This window comes from Mycteria americana, chromosome 25 (genome assembly GCF_035582795.1).
Source record: "Mycteria americana isolate JAX WOST 10 ecotype Jacksonville Zoo and Gardens chromosome 25, USCA_MyAme_1.0, whole genome shotgun sequence".
In the NCBI taxonomy this organism is placed as follows: Eukaryota; Metazoa; Chordata; class Aves; order Ciconiiformes; family Ciconiidae; genus Mycteria; species Mycteria americana.
Genome location: NC_134389.1, coordinates 3,387,683 through 3,407,680, shown reverse-complemented (window position 1 = coordinate 3,407,680; position 19,998 = coordinate 3,387,683). Strand labels below are relative to the sequence as shown.

At 71.2% G+C, this 19,998-nt stretch overlaps 3 protein-coding genes across 4 annotated transcripts; 2 read left to right on the top strand and 1 right to left on the bottom strand.

Moving 5' to 3' along the window:
• Positions 1-104: 104 nt before the first annotated feature.
• Positions 105-3,664, bottom strand: MTX1 (metaxin 1). Its single transcript, XM_075524708.1, has 8 exons — positions 3,461-3,664; positions 3,288-3,357; positions 2,276-2,355; positions 2,026-2,118; positions 1,432-1,614; positions 1,170-1,246; positions 579-733; positions 105-499 (listed from the first exon to the last, which is right to left on the bottom strand). Exons 1-8 carry the CDS (start codon positions 3,539-3,541, stop codon positions 273-275), a joined length of 966 nt encoding a protein of 321 aa, XP_075380823.1. The 5' UTR covers positions 3,542-3,664; the 3' UTR covers positions 105-272.
• Positions 3,665-4,615: 951 nt separating this feature from the next.
• Positions 4,616-13,002, top strand: THBS3 (thrombospondin 3). The gene is made up of 23 exons (XM_075524707.1): positions 4,616-4,866; positions 6,051-6,257; positions 6,440-6,696; positions 6,801-6,903; positions 7,162-7,188; positions 7,504-7,586; positions 7,696-7,747; positions 7,827-7,975; positions 8,181-8,321; positions 8,500-8,577; positions 8,661-8,813; positions 8,937-9,047; positions 9,173-9,280; positions 9,524-9,683; positions 9,799-9,917; positions 10,070-10,122; positions 10,329-10,522; positions 10,598-10,776; positions 10,893-10,941; positions 11,123-11,323; positions 11,399-11,567; positions 12,355-12,494; positions 12,721-13,002. Exons 1-23 carry the CDS (start codon positions 4,770-4,772, stop codon positions 12,777-12,779), a joined length of 2,889 nt encoding a protein of 962 aa, XP_075380822.1. The 5' UTR covers positions 4,616-4,769; the 3' UTR covers positions 12,780-13,002.
• Positions 13,003-14,281: 1,279 nt separating this feature from the next.
• On the top strand, positions 14,282-19,998 carry MUC1 (mucin 1, cell surface associated). 2 transcript variants are annotated; one of them, XM_075525125.1, is made up of 7 exons: positions 14,282-15,694; positions 16,589-17,289; positions 17,517-17,590; positions 17,702-17,844; positions 18,150-18,265; positions 18,372-18,518; positions 19,568-19,998. In XM_075525125.1, the coding sequence occupies exons 1-7, from the start codon at positions 15,652-15,654 to the stop codon at positions 19,634-19,636; spliced, it is 1,293 nt and encodes a 430-aa protein (XP_075381240.1). In that variant the 5' UTR covers positions 14,282-15,651; the 3' UTR covers positions 19,637-19,998. The 2 variants fall into 2 exon arrangements, with proteins under 2 accessions (XP_075381240.1, XP_075381239.1); XM_075525124.1 differs by having other exon boundaries at positions 14,282-17,289.

Genomic DNA, 19,998 nt, shown 5'->3' with positions numbered 1-19,998 from the left:
CGGTACCGGGGCAGAGCATCGGTGTCTGCTGCAGCACTCCGGCCGGTGCAACTGGGGAAACCGGGAAGGGCCCTGAGCTTGCTGGGAGGACAAGAGGGCGCAGGTGGAGAGAGGGAGGTTTATTGGCATGGCAGGCACGCTCCCTGCGGAGACGGCTGCGATTCCTGGCAGGACGCAGAGCGGAGCACCCGCAGGGAGCGATGCTGCCAGGCTCCCGGTGTAAAAACAGTCAGTTCCAGGGACCGAAGGAGGAACAGTCGCGCAGCTCTTCCTCACTCCTCCTCCTCCTCTTCCTCCTCCTCCAGGGCGATGGGCTGGCGGCCAGCTGGCCCCACGCCAGCGCGCTGGATGGAGACGATGCCGCTCAGGAAGGCGTAGCCCAGCATGGCCGCCAGCCCCACCAGCACCGACAGCAGCTGGTTGCGCCGTTTGTGGGGGTCCTCCTCCGCCTCGCTGCCGTCGGCACCCGCAGCCCGTGGGGCGCTGGCTGGGGGCTCACCTGGGGGGGCAGAGCCGGGGTGTGGAGGGAGCATGGGTCACCCTGAGCCCGTGGGGCAAGGCAGGGGGACGCATCTCACCTCCGTCCCAGGGGAAGTAGAGGCTGAGGATGGAGGTGCAGTAGTTGCACAGGTTCTGCAGGGACTTCAGGTGCTGCTGCAGTTTCCCGTTGGGCAGCTTCGCCTTCAGGAGCGGCGCCAGGCGGCTGAAGACGAAGGCGTCGAGGGAGGCCGGCCTGGGGCGCAGAGACCTGTGACTGGGTCACGGTCCCTCCCACCTCCTCCCGCCATCCCCACCCAAAGCCACCGGGACGTCAGCCACCCCAGCCCCCTGCGCCCCAGGGGACGGCAAGCAGCTCGTCCTCCTCCTCCTCCTCCGCCTCGGGAGGGCTCTCTGCTTCCAGCCCCTGAGGTGAGGACGGGGGCAGCAGGATGATCCCATCCTGGAGCAGCTCCACTGGCTCCAACAAGAGACGGGGAAAGAGATGTCAGGGCTGGCGGCAGCTCCTGCAGCCTTAATTCCTGCCACCCGTGTTGCTCCATGCTGCCATGGACAGCCCTGTCCCCTCGAGCCTGCCCAACCCCCAAAGCGACGTGCATGGGCTGCGGCTTCCCCGCAGACCATGGGGTCTCGGTCCTGCCTGGGTGCACCTTCCCTCTACGGCCACCTACGAGTCTCCGAAGAAAAACTTCTGGGAGCCGAGGCGCTGGGACAGGAGTGTCAAGCATTCCCGAGCATCCCGGTAGAGCTGGAGAAGGAGGACAGAGGGCTGTCACCCACCCGGCCACGCAGCAGACTGCCACGGTGCTAAGGGGAGCAGGAAGGGGATGCTCAGCCAGGGTGAACCCCAGACCCCAGTTAAGATTTTGGCCTCGCATGGGTCCCTCTGGGCACCTGCCAAGGACCTGCCGTGCCCTGACCGCATCCCCTCACCTCCTTCTCCAGCTTCTCCTCATCCTCCATGTAGCCGTCTCCCCACATAAGCTGCAGCCGCTCCAGGTGCTGCTTGTGCATGCAGTTGGGCAGGAAGAAGTTCAGGGGGAAGGGGACGGTTTCCGCATACCACTTCCGCGTGTGCTCCACGTAGTTCTTTGCGTCCACCCAGAAGGTGTGGATCTGCAGAGAACAATCCGTGTCCGGGCCACGGCGAGGCTGGAGCCAGCGCAGCCTTTTGCCGTGGTGGGCTCTGCGGAGCCCATACCCGGCGCTGCTCACGCAGGCACTGGGTGCCCGGCACAGGGCTGGCCGTCCCGGAGACCGCGAGGGGCTGAGGGAGCATCAGGGTCGAGGCCGGACGCCAGCCCTGGCTGCACAACCCACTGCTGCCACACAAGACCCCCCCGCACCCTGATCCCTGCTCCTGATGCTCCAGGCCCCTGGGATTTTGCTGCCTGCAGCGTTCTCTGGCTCTCCTGGCAGGTGGGCGCACACCTGAGCCCACCGGCATCGCTCCAGGGAGCAGATCCAGCCCTCAGCGAGCCCACCTTCCCCGTGTACCCCCCAGGATGGGTCCACAGGGAGACTCACCAGCACCGGCAGCAGCTTCTCTTCCAGCAGGGACACGAAGGCCAGCGTGTCCGCCCCTTGCGTAGCTGAGAGGTCGTAGTCGGCGTTATACTTCTGCAGAGCAAACGCAACACGCGTGATCCGGCGGGGAAGCGGCAATTCCTGCCCGTGCCTCTTGGGTGACCGTGACAAAGCCCCCTCCTTCCCAGGGGGGCTCCGGTGCCCTCCAGCCCCCGGCCCGGGGCAGGGGGTGCCCCTCGCCCCCCCCTACCTGTTTCCTGAGGTGAGTTATGATCTGCTGCGTTTTGGAGATGGTGCCCTCGTCCTGCGTCTTCAGCGCAGGCAGGCGCCCTGAGGGCAGGGAGAGGGGTGGCTGCAGGCAGGGGTGCCCGGGGTGCCACCCTGCTGCGGGCGAGGGGTGCGGGGGGGCTGTGCCGGGGTGAAGGGCCCCCACGCTCGGGTGAGGGGGGGCGGGGCAGAGGGAGAGGTGCAGGGTGGGAGGTGCGTAAGGTGGGGCAGGGGGGCACAGTGACGTGAGGGGATGAAAGCTGTGTGTGATGGGACATGGGGAGCGTGCCAGGACGAGGGGGATGCAATGGGGTGAGGGGGGTGTGCAATGGGGTCAGAGGGATTGCAATGGGGCGATGAGAGCGTGCAATGGGGCAGGGGGGTGCAATGGAGCAGGGGGGTGCAATGGGGCAAGAGGAGTGTGATGTGGTCGGAAGGGTGCAGTGGTGTGAGGGGGGCAACAGGACAAGGCGGGGAGCAATGGAGTGGAGGGGTGCAACGGGGTGAGGGGGGCACAATGGGGCGGGGAGGTGCGATGGGGTGATGGGGGCGTGCAATGGGGCAGGGGGGTACAATGAGGCAGGGGGTGCGATGGGGCAGGGGGTGCAATGGGGCGAGGGGGTGCAATGGGGCAGGGGTGTGTGACAGGGCAGGGGGTGCAATGGGGCAGGGGGCTGCGATGGGGCGGGGGATGTGATGAGGCAGGGGTGCAATGGGGCAGGGCGGTGCGATGAAGCAGGGGGTGCAATGGGGTGGGGGGGTGCGATGGGGCAGGGGTGAGATGGGGCAGGGGGGCACGATGGGGCGGGGGGGTGCGATGGGGCAGGGGTCTGCGATGGGGCGGGGGGCACGATGGGGCGGGGGGTGCGATGGGGCGGGGGGCGTGCGATGGGGCAGGGGTCTGCGATGGGGCGGGGGGCACCGGGCGGTGCCGGTGCGCGGGGTCGGGCGGTCCCGGCTGCCGGGCGGTGCCGGTAGCCCGGCGGGGCCCTTACCGGAGGGGCTCCTCCAGGGGCTGGTGACCCGGTGCACCTTCAGCGGCGCCCCCGTGAACCGCGCGTAGGTCTGCAAGAGAGGAGGGCGGCGGCGGGAGCGGGGGCTCGGCCGGGCGGGACGCACCGGCCCCGGCCCCGGCCCCGCCGCCGCCCCCGGCCCCGGCGCCGCTCACCAGCACGGCCAGGCAGTCGGGGTCCACCGAGGGCAGCCCCCAGCCCCCGGCCCAGCAGAACAGCTCCATGGGCGCCGCCATCTTCCCGCCCGACCCGGAACCACACGGGCCGGCTCCGCCCGCCCCCGCCGCGGGGGCGGCTCCGCCACCGGCGGCGGCCGCAGCACCGGCCCGGGGCTGCTCCGTGCCCGAGCGCGGCGGAGCGGAGCCCTCCCCCCCCCGGGACGGGAGTGGCTGCGCTCGCTGGGTCCCTGGGGCCGGGACCCGCGCTCCGTCCCGCACCGCATCACCCCGCGCGTTTCCATGGAAGGAAAACAGGGGCGGGAGCCGGCTGGCAGCGGCGGGAGGGAAACCTCCCCCCGGTTACCCGGGGCCGCTGGCGCGCGCCGAGCCGCTGGCGCGGGGCTGGGGCGGCCCGGGGCTGGGCCCGGCCCGTTGTTATGGAGCCCGGGGAAACAGGAGTAAACACGGCCGGGGGCCGCCCGCCCGCCTTGGCCGGCGCTCAGCGGGGAGCGGCTCGGCCGGCCCGAGCATCCCCGGGCGGCGCGGCGGGCTCCGGCGGCACGGCACGGCACGGCACGGCACGGCCCGGGCGCTGCCCGCGGGGCATCGCGCTGCCGCCGCCGCCGCCGCCCGAAGGCCCGGGGCGGGCCCCCCCGGCGCCCCCGCTCCCTCTGCCCGCAGCCCGGGGCGGAGGGGAAGGAGCTCCCGGGATGAGCTCATTGTGTTGCTCCGGGGCTTGGGCCGCGTCCCGGCGCTGATTTACGGCGCTGAGCGCGCTCCAGGCGGGCCGGCCCCGCTCGGCCCCTCTCTCGCCCGGGGAGCACCGCCCGGCCCGGGGAGCACCGCCCGGCCCGGGGGCTGGCACCCGGGCGCGGGGCACCCCTGGCAAAGCAGCCCCGCGCCCTCGGCTGCCGGCGACGGTCCCCGGCCCTCCCGGGCTGGGATGCTCCGGCGCTGCTGGGGCGACTCTGGCTGGCGAGAAGGCGGCCCCAGACTGCCTGACCTCCCGGTGAACCGGCGCCTGCCACACTCAATTGCTGTGAGCGGGAGCTGCGCCAGGGGCGGGCAGCGCCAGCGCGGCCGGTGAGGTCGCCCGCAGCCCCGGGCCCGGCGCGCCGCTCCTCTCCGCCGGCGGGGCTGCGGCCGGGTCGCCGCGGCCGAGCGCCCGCCGGGGTCCCCGGGATGCGCGCCCGTGATTGACGGCTCTTTGTTTCCTCCTCGCCGGCAGCGCCGGCCCCTCCCCGCTCGCGCCACCCCGCCCCGCCGCGCTCCGCTCCGCACCGGCGGCACCGGCGGCACCGGCGGCATGGGGGCACCGGCGGCCGCGGGGGGCCCGGCGCTCGGCGCGCTCCTGGCGCTGCTCCTGCTGGGCGCCGCCGGCGCGGCTCGCCACGGGCTGCAAGGTAAGGCTGCTGCCGGGCCGGGCCCCGGGGCGGCCCCGACGGGGCGAGGCGGACGGGGCGCCCGGCCCGCTGCCGGCCGGGGGGCGGCGGCCGGAGCCCCCCCTCCCCGGCCCCGCTGCCGCCAGCCGGGGGCCCCCGGCCCCGCTCCCCGGCCCCGTTCCCCGGCCCCGGGGCGGCTGACAGCGGCTCTGCTCGCCCTGGGAGGTCTGGCAGCCGGGCTGCGGGCGGCGGGGCACAGAGGGACATTCATCCCCGGAGCTCGGGGCGGCCGCCGGCACGCCCCAGGGCCGGCTCTGCCCGGGGGCAGCTCGGGGCAGGGAGCCGCCGGTCCCGATGCCGGCTCGGGGCGGCGGGAGGGCTCCGGCCCCGCCGCGCGGGTCACCGGGGGCTCCCGGGGCCGCGGTGCGCGGCTGGGGCTTGCCCCGGGGCCGGGGCTCCTCCCGGTCTGCCCGGTGTGGCCGCACGGAGCAGGCGGGCAGCCGAGCGGCGGCGGCGGCGGGACCGGGCTCTCCGTGCTTCCCCGGGGCGCCCCGGGCCGGTGCCGAGGGCCGGCCCCGTCCCTCCAGGGGCTGCCGGTCATGCTGCGCCTTGGCGGGGCGGCCGCGGTCGCTGCTCCGCGCCGGTCGCCGGGGCCGGCACCGGGGGGGGGGGGGGGGCTCCGCGCTGCCCCCGCGGGTCCGCGCGAGCGGCGTCCCCGTTCCGCTCGCGGTCCCGCGGGGCCGGACCGGCTCGCCCAGCCCTGCCCGCCCCGGCTGCGGGATGCTCGGGGCCGGCGGAGCGCTGCAGCCGCCCCCGCGGGGAAGCCCCGGCTGCGGAGCGGGGGAGCAGGGCAGGCTCCGGGCCGGGGACGCCGCTGGGCCGCCGGTCCCGCCGGTGGCGGGGGCTCCGCCGGTCCCTCTCGGCGGTGCGGCCGCGGCGCTGCCGGTCCTGGAGCGCCACCGCGCGGGGCCGGGGCTGGGCGGGGCCCGGAGCCCTCGGGGCTTCCCCGGCCCCCCCGGGGCCCGGCGATCCAGGGACACCCCGTCCCGTCCCGTCCCGTCCCGTCCCGTCCTGTCCCGTCCCCTCGGTCTGGCCGGGCTCGCAGCGGGCCGGGCCGCGGTGCCCTGCACCGGGCATCCCTGCGCTCCTGCGGCCGGAGCTGCGGCTGTCAGTCAGGATGCGACCCCCGTGCTTGGCTCCTGCAGTCATCGACCTGCTGATGGTGAGCGAGGCCCGGCAGATGGCCAGCATAACCCACAAGATCCGGATGGAGCTCCTGACCGTTAATGACGTTTACCTCCTCTCCACCTTCCGCCTGCCTCCCAAGCAGGGGGGGACCCTCTTCGGCCTCTACTCCAAGAAGGACAACACGAGGTGGCTGGAGGTGTCCGTGGTGGGGAAAATCAACAAAGGTGGGTGCCTGCTGCGCGGGGACGTGCTGGCCCTGGTCTTGCCGTGACCCTCAGAGAGAAATGGAGACCAAGTTCCTGCCGTCCACTGGGCCCGCTGGGGAGAGCAGCGGGACGCATGCAGGTCCCAGGGGGCTGCCGGCGCTGGGGGGGAGAGCTGACGGCCCCTTCCCACTCCTCCGCAGTCCTGGTGCGCTACCTGCGGGAAGACAACAAGCTGCACTCGGTCAACCTGCAGCATGCGCACGTGGCGGACGGGCAGAGCCACACCATCATCGTGCGCCTGAGCGGGCTGCGCGGGGACATGCTGAGCGTGGAGCTCTACGTCGACTGCAAGCAGATGGACTCCAGCGTGGGGCTGCCCGAGCTGTCAGAGATCCCCCTGGCAGAGGTGGAGTCCATCGAGGTGCGCACAGGGCAGAAGGCCTACCAGAGGATGCAGGTGAGTGCTGGGACCCCTGGGGGGGCTGAGACGCCACCCCCCCCCGCACCCTTGGGGACAAGCAGAGCCCCCCATGGCTGACTGCGGCTCCCCTTGTACATCAGGGGTTTGTGGAGTCGATGAAGCTGATCCTGGGAGGGTCCATGAGCCGTGTCGGGGCCCTGAGCGAGTGCCCTTTCCAAGGAGATGAGTCCATTCACAGTGCAGGTAACGGCACGTCCGCACCCTGCGCCGAGCAGGGACAGCGTGGAGGGCTTACGGGATCACCTATGCATGCTACGTGCTGCGGCACATGGAGGTGGGAGGTGACAGCACACCGCACAGAGGGTTGCTCCTGCCTCTCCCGGTCCAGGTGTCCCCACGCAGGTGGGAGCTCCTGTGCTGTGCACGCGCTGACCTGGAGCAACCGTGCAAGGTGACGCTTTGATGGCAGCATTCGGTAATATCTCGTCTCTCTCCTTGCAGTGACAAGCGTGCTGGCATCCATCCTGGGTAAGTCCCCGCTCTGCTTCCCCCTTTCCCTGGCATGAGGGTGACAGCAGCATTTGGGGCTCCACGGAGGCAGAAAACCCTCCATGCCTGTCCCAATACCCCAAGTGCCTGCAGGGCCCCAGGATGGGTGGATCAGAGGGCATGGGATGTGCTACAGGGAAGGGGTCATGTGAGGACCAGGGAGGAGGAGGAGGAAGGGCCATCGGCTATCTTGTCCTCCCGATTCGGTGCCGGGGGGCAGAGCAGCCTCCAGCCCACGGCCCCGGGAGGCTGCGTCTGTCCTGGGGCTGACCTTGTCCTTTTTGCTCCTGGCAGGCGAGCAGACCAAGGCACTGGTCACGCAGCTGACCCTCTTCAACCGGGTCCTGACCGAGCTGCGGGAAGACATTAGGGACCAGGTGAGGCAGCGGGGCGGTATCGGCTTTCTCCGGCCTGGGTTTGCCCCAGAGCAGGGTGCCAGCCAGTACACTGCATCCCCCTGACTCTGCGTGCTCTGCTGCCTCGCAGGTGAAGGAGATGTCTCTGATCCGCAACACCATCATGGAGTGCCAGGTCTGCGGTGAGTGCTGGCGAGGCTCTGCTCCCACCTCAGGGGGCAAAGGGCCGCCCTGTCTCACCCCCTGCCCGGCTTTCCTCAGGCTTCCACGAGCACCGGTCCCGCTGCAACCCCAACCCCTGCTTCAGCGGCGTGGACTGCATGGAGACGTACGAGTACCCCGGGTACCGCTGCGGGCCCTGCCCGCCGGGGCTGGAGGGCAACGGCACGCACTGCGCCGACATCGATGAGGTGGGCACGCGCCTGGCGGGGGGTCAGCAGGCGACGCCTGAGCCCCAGCGCTGCCAGAGCAGCGCAAGCAGATGATGCTTCCCCTCTCCGGACGCATCCTCAAGCCGGGGAAGGGCCCTGCCGGGATGCCCCGAGGCAGCGGTCACCCTGACGTGCAGGATGCCATTGCCTGAGGGTGAAGCCTTTCTCTCTCCCTGTGCCACAGTGCGCTCATGCCAACCCCTGCTTCCCCGGCTCCAAGTGCATCAACACGGCCCCCGGCTTCCGCTGCGAGCCCTGTCCCCGCGGTTATCGGGGCAACACCGTCTCTGGCGTGGGGGCTGACTACGCAAGGGCCAGCAAGCAGGTGAGTGCGGTGCCACGGGACTCGGCCAGGTCCCTGTGGGCAGTCCAGGCTGCTGAGCTGCGGGGACGGGCGGAGGATGCTGTGCCTGCCAGAGGGGACAGCTTTCCTGGGCAGAGCACGGGCAGAGCTGCAGGCAGGGGAAGGCCCCAGGTGACGGTTTCTCCCGTGCTGCTTGCAGGTTTGCACGGATATTGATGAATGCAACGATGGGAACAACGGGGGCTGCGACCCCAACTCCATCTGCACCAACACGCTGGTGAGCAGAGCTGCCCCACTCCCCTGCCTGGCACCCAGGGCCGCTCTGCTCCCCTAATCCTGCCCCTGCCCTCTCTCTCCCAGGGCTCCTACAAGTGTGGTCCCTGCAAGTCAGGGTTCGTGGGGAATCAAACGTCCGGCTGCGTCCCACAGAAGTCCTGCAGCACTCCCACCTCCAACCCCTGCGACATCAATGGCTTCTGCGTGTTCGAGAGGAACGGTGAAATTTCCTGTGCGGTGAGTGGGGGACGGGGGCAGGAGGACAGTGAAGCGGGGGGGCAGGGGGTATCGGCACAGGCAGCAGTTGGTCCTGCCAGGGCCCTTCCTCTCTTCCCAGCCCCTGATTTCTTCTTTCTTCAGTGCAACGTGGGCTGGGCTGGCAACGGCAACGTGTGTGGGCAAGACACAGACCTCGACGGCTACCCGGATGAGCCCCTGCCCTGCATCGACAATAACAAGCACTGCAGGCAGGTGGGTGTCCCGGAGAGGGAGGGCAGCATCCTCGGGCGGGGGCTGCTGGGGCTCGGGGAGCCCGTGGCAGGGCTGTGCTTCAGACCTTGTCTCCTCCCTGTCTTTAACGCTGCTTGTGCCTGCAGGACAACTGCCGCCTGACACCGAATTCAGGGCAGGAGGACGCCGACAACGACGGCATTGGGGACCAGTGTGACGATGACGCTGACGGCGATGGCATCAAGAACGTGGAGGTGGCTGTGCTGGGCAGGCGGGACGTGCCTGTGGCTCTGGGGGCCGTGCTGGGCAAAGGGCTTCTCCCTTTGGCTTGGTGCTGACGCCCTCAAGATGCTTCTCCTGGGGATCAGCAGGCTCTGGGATGGTCTCACTTGGCGTGCTGGAGGGAGGAGACGTCCTCCCACCCTGACCTGCGTGGGACTGCGGCCTCTTGTCTGCCAGCCACTGCAGTGCGGGCATCCCTGTCCTCTTCCCCACAGGACAACTGCCGGCTCTTCCCCAACAAGGACCAGCAGAACTCGGACACTGACTCCTTTGGGGACGCCTGTGACAACTGCCCCAACGTGCCCAATAACGACCAGCGGGACACAGACAGCAACGGCGAGGGGGACGCTTGCGATAATGACATCGATGGGGACGGTGAGCAGCTCTCGGGGCTGGCCTGCGTGCGTGGGGCCGGGGCTGCTCGCAGAGCAGGGATGCTGTCACGCCAGGCTGGGGGGCTGGGGGCACCCACCCAGCGCTGTCCTTGCAGGGATTCCCAACATGCTGGATAACTGCCCCAAGGTGCCCAACCCTCTGCAGACGGACCGGGACGAGGACGGCGTCGGGGATGCCTGTGACAGTTGCCCTGAAATGAGCAACCCCACTCAGGTATGGCCGGGGCCAGGCAGCGCAGGCTGGGGCAGGGGGCCCAGGGCGTGCAGGACCCTGCCTGGCGGGGGGGGCGGGGGGGTCCTCCTGCAGCACGGCTGGGCCCCCTCGCCCCGGGGTGTCCACTGAACTAGGGCTCTGGTCTCCTCCAGACAGATATGGACAGTGACCTGGTAGGAGACATCTGTGACACCAACGAGGACAGGTGGGGACTGCGCTGCTGCGGGGTCACCTCCCCGTCCTGTCCTGTCCCGTTCCGTCCCTGGGGGCAGAGCTGGGTTCCCGGCTCAGAGGCCCGAGAGGGGGGATGACAGGGTTTTCGGGGCCGGCAAGGGTGCTGGGATGCGGTGCCGGGGCGCGGTGCCGGGTCCCCAGTTTGTGGCGCTGCTCTGACCCCCCTCTTGCTCCCAGCGATGGGGATGGGCATCAGGACACCAAGGACAACTGCGCCGAGATCCCCAACAGCTCCCAGCTGGACTCGGACAACGACGGGCTGGGGGATGACTGTGACAATGACGATGACAACGATGGCATCCCTGATTACGTGGCACCTGGCCCAGACAACTGCCGCCTCATCCCTAACCCCAACCAGAAGGACTCGGATGGTGAGCGTGGGGCGGGCGGGAGGAGGCAGAGCCGCATGGGCTCAGCCCGGCCCTGACCGGGGTGCGTGTCCCCAGGGAACGGCGTGGGTGACGTGTGCGAGGAGGACTTTGACAACGACACGGTGGTGGACCAGCTGGACGTGTGCCCCGAGAGCGCCGAGGTGACGCTGACCGACTTCCGCGCCTACCAGACCGTCATCCTCGACCCCGAGGGGGACGCCCAGATCGATCCCAACTGGGTTGTCCTCAACCAGGTGTGGGTGCTGCCCCCCGTGTTTCTGGGGACTGTGCTGCTGTGGGGGGGAGCAGAGGGGGACCGGGAGGTCCCTGGGGCTGCTGGGGACACCGCTCACCCAGCTGTCCCCCACAGGGCATGGAGATCGTGCAGACCATGAACAGTGACCCAGGCCTGGCTGTTGGTAAGAGATGCTCTCCCACCTGCAGACCCCCTGGGGCACCCCCCTACTCCTGTCCCCCTGCGCTGCGGGGTGGGGGCCGGTTCTCTGCCCCGCAAAGGGGGGAAGGGTAGGCTGGAGGGAGCTGGGATGCGGGGTCCCGTGGTGGGGGAGAGGACTCCTTGCAGCATTTGCCCGCCTGTAGGCTATACGGCCTTCAACGGGGTGGACTTCGAGGGCACCTTCCACGTCAACACTGTCACCGACGATGACTACGCCGGCTTCATCTTCAGTTACCAGGACAGCGCCAGCTTCTACGTGGTGATGTGGAAGCAAACGGAGCAGACGTACTGGCAGGCCACCCCCTTCCGCGCCGTGGCAGAGCCAGGGCTGCAGCTCAAGGTGGGTGCTGGCCACCCTGTGGGCCAGGTCGGACCCCCCGGCCGGGTTCCCCCCTGACGCCCCGTGCACCCGCAGGCAGTGAAGTCCTCGACGGGCCCTGGGGAGCACCTGCGCAATGCGCTGTGGCACACGGGCCACACGCCCGACCACGTCCGCCTGCTCTGGAAGGACCCACGCAACGTGGGCTGGCGGGACAAGACGTCCTACCGCTGGCAGCTGGCGCACAGGCCCCAGCTGGGCTACATCAGGTGAGCGGGGACCAGGCACGGGGGGGTACGGAGGCTGCTGGGCTGGGGGCTGCTCTGGCCATGGCCTAGGGGGAGGACGCTGGCTGTTGGGAGGGGGTCGAGCCGCGGTGGGACCCAGCCCCGGTGGGACCACCCGGCGGGGGATGCTGGCCGTTGGGAGGGGGTCCCCTGGTGGCGAGGATGCTGGCTGTTGGGTGGGGTCCAGCCTCGATGGGACCCAGCCCAGGTGGGAGCACAGCGGAGGGGGATGCCGGCTGTTGGGACTGGGGTCCCCCTCAGTGGGGCCACCCTCGGTGGGGCCACCCTGGCGGGGAGGATGCCGGCCGTGGGGAGGGGTCCTGCCCCGGTGAGGCCGCGGGCGCGTTTCCCCTTTAAGGATCCCGTCGGGGCGGCCGCCGCGGGGGGGCTCCGCGGGCCGGGCCGGGCCCGTCCGCCCCGCCGGGCCCCCGCGGCCATTGTCCCGTCGCCATGGCGACCCCGCCGGCCGCCGGCGCCTTTCACATGCAAAGCGCCCGACAAAGGCGGCGGGGCCGGGACGGGGGCGGCGCGGGGGGCTCCATCCCGGCCGCGGCGGGGGGCCCCGGTCCGGGGGTCCAGCCCCAGCGGGATGCCCCGGCCCGGTGCCTCCATCCCACCCCGGGGCGGGATACCCCGGCCCCGGCCCGCTGCCCCCGGCCCCCAGCCCAGCCCAGCCCAGCCCAGCCCCGGGTCGAGATGCCCGGCGCTGGCCCCGGTGGGGTCCCCGTCCCCCGCTGACCGGCCGGGCCGGGCCGTTCCCCTCCCGCAGGGTGCGGCTGTACGAGGGCCCGCGGCTGGTGGCCGACTCCGGGGTGATCATCGACACCACCATGCGCGGGGGGCGGCTGGGGGTCTTCTGCTTCTCCCAGGAGAACATCATCTGGTCCAACCTGCAGTACCGCTGCAACGGTGAGCACCGGGCTCCCCCCGCGGGGACACCGCGGCCCCGCCGCACCGGGGCGGGGGCCGAGAGCTCGCCGAGCATCTCCTCCCCCGCCCCTGCTGCGGGGGTCGGTCCTTCGGGCCTGGGCCGGGGGCCTGGGGGGCCCGGCGCGGGGCTCTCCCGCTTTACCGGGGCTTGCCCGCCCCCCCCCCCGGCCCGGCTCCTGACGCCCCCCCCGCTCTCGCCCCGCAGACACGATCCCCGCCGACTTCGAGCCCTTCCGCCGGTTCCTGCTGGAGGGACGCGAGTGAGCGGCCGCGCCCTGCCCGGGCCCCCCCGCCAGCGGCACCCAGGGGCGCTCCGGGCCCCGCTCCCGGCCCCCCGCGGACTTTGCACTGCCGGTACCGGCGCGCGCGGCCGGCAGCGGGGCGAGCGGGGCCCCGCGGGTGGCGGGGCTGCCCCCCCCGCCCTGCCCGGGGCGCTGCCCGCTGCTGCGGTCCCTGCCCGAAGTCTGGCCATAAAGTTTTGAGTGTTTTCTAGCCTGCGCGCCCGGTTCCTGGGGGGGGGGGGGGTGTCCTGGTGCCCCGAGCGGGCACCGGCCCCCCTCCCCCCCCCCCCCCCGCTCTGCGCTCCGTCTCCCGCCGTCCTCGCGCGGTGGTCGTCGCGGGGGTAGGGGGGGAGCCCGGTGCTCGGCCGGTCCCACCGGCGGAGCCCGTGGCGGCGGGAGGCCGGGACGAGTGCAATATTGGTAGGCGAGAGCACAACACTGCACCGCATCCCGTCCCTCCCGCCGCCCCGGAGGGAGCGGAGCCGCCGCCGCCGCTCGGGCCGCTCCGTGGGAACTGCGCGGCGCGCGCCGAGCCCCGGCGGCAGTGCCCGGTCGCCATGGCGACGGGTGTCCCGGCAACGCGGCGGAATGTGCCCCCCCCCCCCCCCCGCCCCGCCCCGGAGCGCGCGGGGCCGGCACCGGCACCGGCCCGGCCCCCCCCCCCCGCCCCGCCGCGGCGACAATGGGCGCGCCCTGCCCGGGCCCCCCTCTTAAAAGGGCAACGCGGCGGCCGCGGGGCAGCCCCGCCGGTGCCGGTGCCCGAGCGAGCGTTGTCCGCTGCCTGTTCCCGCCCCGGGGCCGCAGCGGGAGCGGGGCGGGCGCTGCCCGGGGGGTGCCGGGGCATCACAGCGCGCTGCGCGCACCTGCGCGGGGCCGGGGCGGGTGAAATCACCGCTCGGTACCGAGCGCGTCCCGCCCCGCCGCGCCCTCCGGGGGGTGCACGGCGGGGCGGGGTTCGTGCCTCCCCCCCCTGCTGCGAGGGGCGTCCGCAGGGCCCCGGTCCCGGTCCCGGTCCCGGTCCCGGTCCCGGTCCCGGTCTCGCTCGGCGGCGCCGGGGCGCGGGACGAGCGTAGTGCGGGGTCGCGCCCGCCAGGGGGCGCCGCAGCTCAAGCGCCGCCGGGCGGGGCGGGGGCGCGCGTGGGGCGGGGGCGCGCGTGGACGAGCCGTGGGTATGGGGCGGCCCGGGACCCCCGGCCCTGCTCAGCCCTGCGGGCACGCGCGGGTGCCGGGTACGGCCGGCCCGGTCCCCGAGCCCCGTGCTGGTGACGGGTCGTTGCCGTGGGCTGGCGTGGGAGGGCGCGTGCTGGGCTGTCCTCAGGGGACGGGGACGCGGCTCTGCGTGTCCGCCCCCTTCCTTTCCCTCAGCTGCCCCACGCAGCGTGTCCTCTGTGGTTTTCCGCTAAGAGGAATATTGCAGACCTTAAACGCTTGCTTGAGCGGGCTGGGGGGGGGCTGGGGGGGCTCTCGTGGACAGGGACCGGGAGCCGCGTCCCCGGCGCTGAGCCGGAGCCGGGGTTGGCACCAAGAGCAGAACGTGGCTGCGGGAGGGCGCAGCAACCCGGGCGAGGGCGGTGGGAGTCAGCGTCACCGTGCGGGAGCCGCCCTTCCCCACGGCTGAGGGGTTTCGGGGAGGTCGTGTTCACCCAGCGCTCGGCTGCCTGTCCCCTGCCTGTCCCCTGCCTGTGCCCTGCCCGCGCTCCCCTTGCCTGGCACCAAGGCTGTGGACCCCGTCGGGGGCCTGGGTGCAGCCGGGTCCCATCGCACCTGTGCTGAGGCCCAGGCCGCCCGTCCGTCCCTGCCCCGCCGTTACTGCAGCGCGGAGGGTCCCCTCCTCTCTGCTCCTTTGGCACCCATGCCTCGGGCCCCCCCCGACACGGCTGCGGTGGTTCAGCTCCACCCGGGGCTGGGCAGGATGCCGGGCTCGGGGGCCCCCACCAAGCCCTGCCCGGGAACTGGGGCCCTCCCTGGGAATCAGGGCTCTCCCGCGGGGCAGGGGCAGGGAGGGACTAGAAAGGCTGGCGTGGTCCGGCTGTGCCAGGAGCATGTGTCACCGGGGGAGGACGGGGGCTCTGCGCCCCAGCACGGGTGGCACCTGGTACCTTTGTTGTGGAGCATCAGCATCCGGCGTGGCACTGGACATCGGCCTGGGCCAGGGGCTGCGTCCTGAGTGGGAAGGGGGTCTGGTGCCCGCTGGGGCCTTTGTGCCTGGGAGGGGCCCTGGGACCTGCTGGGGAGGTTACCGGCAGGTACCAGCATTTCATGGGGCCCTGGGCCCCACCTGCGTAAGCATTTCAGGGGGGGATCACCGGTGTTTATTTGAGTGTAGGGCGGGGCAGCGGCCGGCCGCTAATGATTAACCCTAGGCTGAGCCAGAGGATGAGCCCCCCCAGAGTGAGGGGCTGGGGGCTCCGTCCCCCCGTGCACCCCACCAGGTCCTGGGGGCTGTGGCCCAGGGTAGACGCTGCCCCCCACCCCTACCAGGGGACACCCAGCCGCTGTCCCTTCCCCATGGCCCCGCCTGAGGCTGCGTCCACCCGCGGCACGGGGACGCTGCCGGCTGTGTCCCCCCGAGCCGGGGGAGCGTGGGGGACCCTACCTGGAGAGAGGATGCCGCGGGGGCCCCATCAGCGAGGCGGCACCCCCGTGCCCTGTGCCAAGGGGGGTGGAGGGACCCCCCCTCCCCGGGGCCGGTGGTGGGGTGGGGCCTCTCCACCTGCTCCAGGTGCTCTATAAAGCTCCCGCCGCTGCCGAGCCGCCAGTTCCTGATCCCCGGATCGCAGAGCGTGCTGCCGGCTAACGGGAGAGCAGCTGCCGCAGAGCCCCGAGAGGCGCCGGGACCCCCCGGGACGAGCCCCATGGCGTTCACCGCCCTTCTGCTGCTGCTGGTGCTGGGTGCAGGTGAGAGGCTGGGGCCGGTGGGACCCTGAGCTGGAGGGAGCCGGGCTGGGACCGGAGTGAGCGGAGAGGTAACGGGGCGGGTGGACAGGAACGGGGTCCCCTGGGCTGCTTTCTGAGCGGGGACCAGGGGACACCAGAGCTGGTGGCCCTCGGCACCCCGGCGGCAGGGACGTCGCCGTCTCTCGTGGTCTGGCCCCAGGGTGCAGCACCCTAGGGCTGGTTGTCCGCAGCGAAGCCGGGACCTGGGGACTTTGCTGTGGCCGTGGCCCCTCTTAGCCGTGTCCAAAAGGATCGGCCAGGGCCAGGCAGCTGGGCTGTGCCGGGGCCAGCTGGAGCAGGCTGTGCCCGGGGCTCGCAGGCTGGTATGCAGGTGTGTCTCGGTGAGCCATCCGGACCCCGGGCTCTCCTCCAGTGCCGCTGGCTCCTGCAGCACCTGCTGGGAAACTGCCCGGGAGCCGCCTGCGCTGGCCAGCAGCCAGGCCATGTGGGTATGGGGGGGCGCGGGTGGCACCCCACCCTCCCAGCCTAGCGACCTACAGCAAAGGAGCTTTTATTGGGGTGAGGGGGCTGTGCCTGAGCCCCCCCGTGTGGCAGGGGCCCCTCAGGAGCAGGGGGATCTGCAGGGCTGGGCATGGAGCTGGTGCCGGCTGCCCGGGCGGCACTGCCCGGACCCTCGGTGGTGCCACGTGTGGGCACCAGCACAAGCCCCAGTTGTGGGATGTTCCTGAAGGTCTTGGTGTCGTGGGCAGCGGGAGCTGCTGGTGGTCGGCTCCTGGAGGTCGCAGTGCTTCTCGGTGCTTTGTGGCTCAGGGGTGCGTCCAGGAGCCATGTCGTGTAAAACCTTCCCAAACCAGTGCTGCAGTCCCAGCTGCCAGTTCCTGGTGTTTTCTCTAGGTACACATGCCATGTTGCCCGCCGAGACCACCATGGAGACAGCCATGACCGACACAACCGCCACAGAGATGACCACCATGGAGACAACCACCATGGAGACAACCACCGAGACGACCACCCCCCCCACGACCACCGCTCCGAACATCACAATCTCTAAAAACACAAGCAGCAATGGGACCGAAACCTCCGTCTCCTCCAACACCACAGCCTTCCCCGCCACAGGCAACACTACAAACTTCCAGTCCAGCAACAGCTCCGCAGGCAACGCCACAGCCAACAGCACCGCAGTGCCCATCTCTAGCAGCACTGCCGTCTCCCACGCCAATGCCAGCGCGAACAGCAGCAACTGGGTCCCTCCCTTCAGCACCAACACAACCAACAGCAGCTCCATGGTTCCCACCTCCCCCACGGGTGGTGGCATGGTCGTCCCCACCTCCAGCACCAAAGGCAACGGGAGCAGCGGCGCTCAGGTCGTCCCCACGTGGAAAACCTCTGTCACCGTTCAGGGCAGCACGGCTCCCAGGCAGACCCCCACGGCTGTGCTGGGCAGCAGCAGCAGTCCCAACCCCAGCAAAGCCACGGTCCAGATGCTCCTCCGTGTCCTGCTGTCCTTCCGCATCCTCAACAGGAGCTTCAACGAGAGCCTGCGCGACCCCACGTCGAAGGAGTACAGGAGCCTGAGCCACACTGTCTTGACCATGGTGAGTCCCAGCCCTGCCCGCGGGCTGCCCCGGGCAAGCAAAGACCCCCTGGTCTGTGCCGGGAAGGAGCCGCCTCCCGTCGGGGCTCCCCATGAAAGTGCCCTGAGCATCTGCTCTGCCAGCCGCTTCAGCAGCCCCGGCTGGTCCCGTGAGAGGGAGCAGCAAGGGGACAGGAGGGAGGGGGTGTCTGGCGGGGAGGTGACCGTCACCCCTATGCTTTGTTCCAGTTTGAATCCGTCTTTGGCTGCGCGAGCTGCATGAGCAGGCAGACCTACAAGGGGTGCAGCGAGCTCCGTTTCAGGTGAGCGGGCCAGCGGCTCCAGCTGCAGAGGCCGGTGAGTCCCGGCTGCACGGTGCAGAGCCCCTCGCAGGGGGTGACAATCCGGGCGCTAACACCTCCTCTCGCGGGCAGCGAAGGCTCGGTGGAGGTGCAGTCCACCCTCGTGTTTGGGCACGGCAATGGCACAATCACCAGCGATGCCGCTGAGCAGCAGCTGAGGAACAGCCTGGACCAGAACAACTTCATCATGGGCCTGCAGCTGGCCAGCATCCAGAGTGAGCGGGAGCTTCGGGCTGGGGACACGAGGGCGGGTGGACCCCTGCGAGGGTGCTTTGGGGGGCTCTGCAAGTGCTGCCGCATCCTGGCCGGCGCAGGGAGGCTCCTTGGCGGTGGGACAGGCTCAGGGCTTGCAGCCGGCAGAGCCAACAGAGTTTCACCCAGCGCTGGGAAGACCAACAGGACTCCGTGGAGGAGGGCTCATCCCCTCACGCCCCGTCCTGGGGGTCTCTCAGGGCTGTTTGTCCTGGCCAGCCCCGCGGCTCTGCCCAGCAGAGCAGACACGGCTCTGGTCCTCTTTCAGGTACTGTGGAGGTGACATCCCCGGCACCGGTGCCCGTGGTCCCAGATTGGGCCATTGCTCTGCTGGTCCTGGTGTGCATCCTGCTGCTGCTGAGCATCCTCACCTGCCTTCTGCTGGTGGGTCCCCTGTCCCCACCCCGTCCCCACCTGCCTTCTGCTGGTGGGTCCCCTGTCCCCGGCCCCATGCAGTCAGGCCCCTGATCCCTTCCCTCTCCCCCCCCAGACCACCTGCACCTGCCACCGGAAAAGCCGAGGGAAGCTGGACCTGTTCAGCACGAAGGACTCCTACCACCCCATGGCCGAGTACCCCCCGTATCAGAGCCACGGGCGCTACGTGTCACCCAACAGCAAGCCGAACCCCTACAGCCAGGTGAGAGCCGAGTGCCGCCGTCCCTGGGGCTGTTCGTGCCCGGCATCCCGGCCACTGCGGGGCTGGGGTGGTGCAGGGGAAGGTGCTTTTCGGTGCAGCCGGGTAGCCGGACAGGTCCCTTGTGCCCTGGGTTAATGGCTAACGGAGCCGGTGGGGCAGGGGACGGGTGGCCCTGGGAGCCTGCCCCACGCCGGTCCCCTCCCGGCTGGGAGGTGAGCGTAACTTTCACGCCTGGATGGAGCAGCGACGCTGGGTGTGCGGCCGGCGCTGGCAGACTCGGCCCGGCTCCGGGGAGCTCCCCGCGACCTTGGGCGCTGCTCCCCCTGCCCGGCGCGGGGCAGCGGGCAGGGGGCTCGCTGCCTGCCTGCGCGGCCCCTTCTCGGGCTCGGCCGCGTCCCAGCCGGACGCTTGCGTCTGCCGGAGTCGGGGCATCCTTCTGCCATGGACGGGGAGCGGGGCGGGAGCTGGGGCCGGGGTAGCGCAGGGGTGGCAGGGGGCTGCGGGGCCGATCCCCGTATCCTGCCCCGGCGGCTCTCGAACCGGAGCTGCGGGTGCAACATCAGGAGTTCCCACACACGCAAAGGGCACGGCCCCCCCAAGCGATGTGGGGTTTGGGGGGCCGGCCCCGTCCCCCCAGTGCGCTGTGCTCCCCTGCGCGCCAGTGCTGCGGGCAGTGCCTGTATCCTGCTGCTTGGCTCCGTGCGAGCAGCTCGCCCTGTTCAAATACCAGGGGCCTGGGTCAATATTTACCTTTGCCCTTGCCGGGCAGGCTCTTTGTGCCGGAGGAGAGGGACACGTCCGGGGCCGCTTCGGCTCCTCTGCCAGCTCCTGGGCCCGTGGGAGCCTGGGGTGCCCATGGGGACTCTGGGTGCTGCCCACCATGCCGGGGGGGGTGCATTTTTTGGCCAAGCACATCACCGGGCTGTCCGTGGTGCCCATGGTGAGGGTGTGGGGGTTCCCCTGCTGCCCCCGGTTAGGGGCTGAGGAGGGGGCTCAGCCTGGCCCCTCCTCAGCCCGGCTCTGACACCCCCCCGCCGTTCCCTCCCCAGGTGGCTGGCAGCAATGGCACGGTGGCCGGCACCTTCAACTACACTGCGGCCACCTCTGACAACCTCTGAGGGACGTGCTGGGACGGAGGGTGGCCGCCGAGCGGAGGGGGCGGCCACAGCCCCCCGCTCCCAGGGGAGCAGCACCGGCCCTGGGCACGTCCCCCGGTGCTGCTGGGCCCCTCGCCGCGGGCAGCAGGAGCCGGATGGTTCTGGAGCAGCCGGATTCATGCGCATGACAGAACTGGACAAAGATTCGGGGAGGGAGGGAGGGTCCCCCACATCCCCCAGCCCCCGCACTCGCTCGGCTGTGCACCCCCTGCTCCGCGCTGTGGGTGGGGGGCCGGGCTCGCATCCCCCCTGCGCTCGCCCCTGGGGGTTCAATTGCTCTTTCTGTGGTGTTATTTTATATAAATATATATATGGGGAGTCGG

Coding starts and splice junctions, on each gene's coding strand:
- MTX1 (XM_075524708.1), bottom strand. CDS start 3,541: ATGGCGGCGCCCATGGAGCTGTTCTGCTGGGCCGGGGGCTGGGGGCTG. Junction 2,356..3,287: donor CCCCTGGAGGAGCCCCTCCG/GTAAGGGCCCCG, acceptor CCCTGCCCTCAG/GGCGCCTGCCTGCGCTGAAG. Junction 1,615..2,025: donor AGAAGCTGCTGCCGGTGCTG/GTGAGTCTCCCT, acceptor TGTTCTCTGCAG/ATCCACACCTTCTGGGTGGA.
- THBS3 (XM_075524707.1), top strand. CDS start 4,770: ATGGGGGCACCGGCGGCCGCGGGGGGCCCGGCGCTCGGCGCGCTCCTG. Junction 8,814..8,936: donor ACGGTGAAATTTCCTGTGCG/GTGAGTGGGGGA, acceptor TTCTTTCTTCAG/TGCAACGTGGGCTGGGCTGG. Junction 10,123..10,328: donor TGTGACACCAACGAGGACAG/GTGGGGACTGCG, acceptor TCTTGCTCCCAG/CGATGGGGATGGGCATCAGG.
- MUC1 (XM_075525124.1), top strand. CDS start 16,522: ATGTCGTGTAAAACCTTCCCAAACCAGTGCTGCAGTCCCAGCTGCCAG. Junction 17,591..17,701: donor TGCAGCGAGCTCCGTTTCAG/GTGAGCGGGCCA, acceptor TCTCGCGGGCAG/CGAAGGCTCGGTGGAGGTGC. Junction 17,845..18,149: donor GCAGCTGGCCAGCATCCAGA/GTGAGCGGGAGC, acceptor GTCCTCTTTCAG/GTACTGTGGAGGTGACATCC.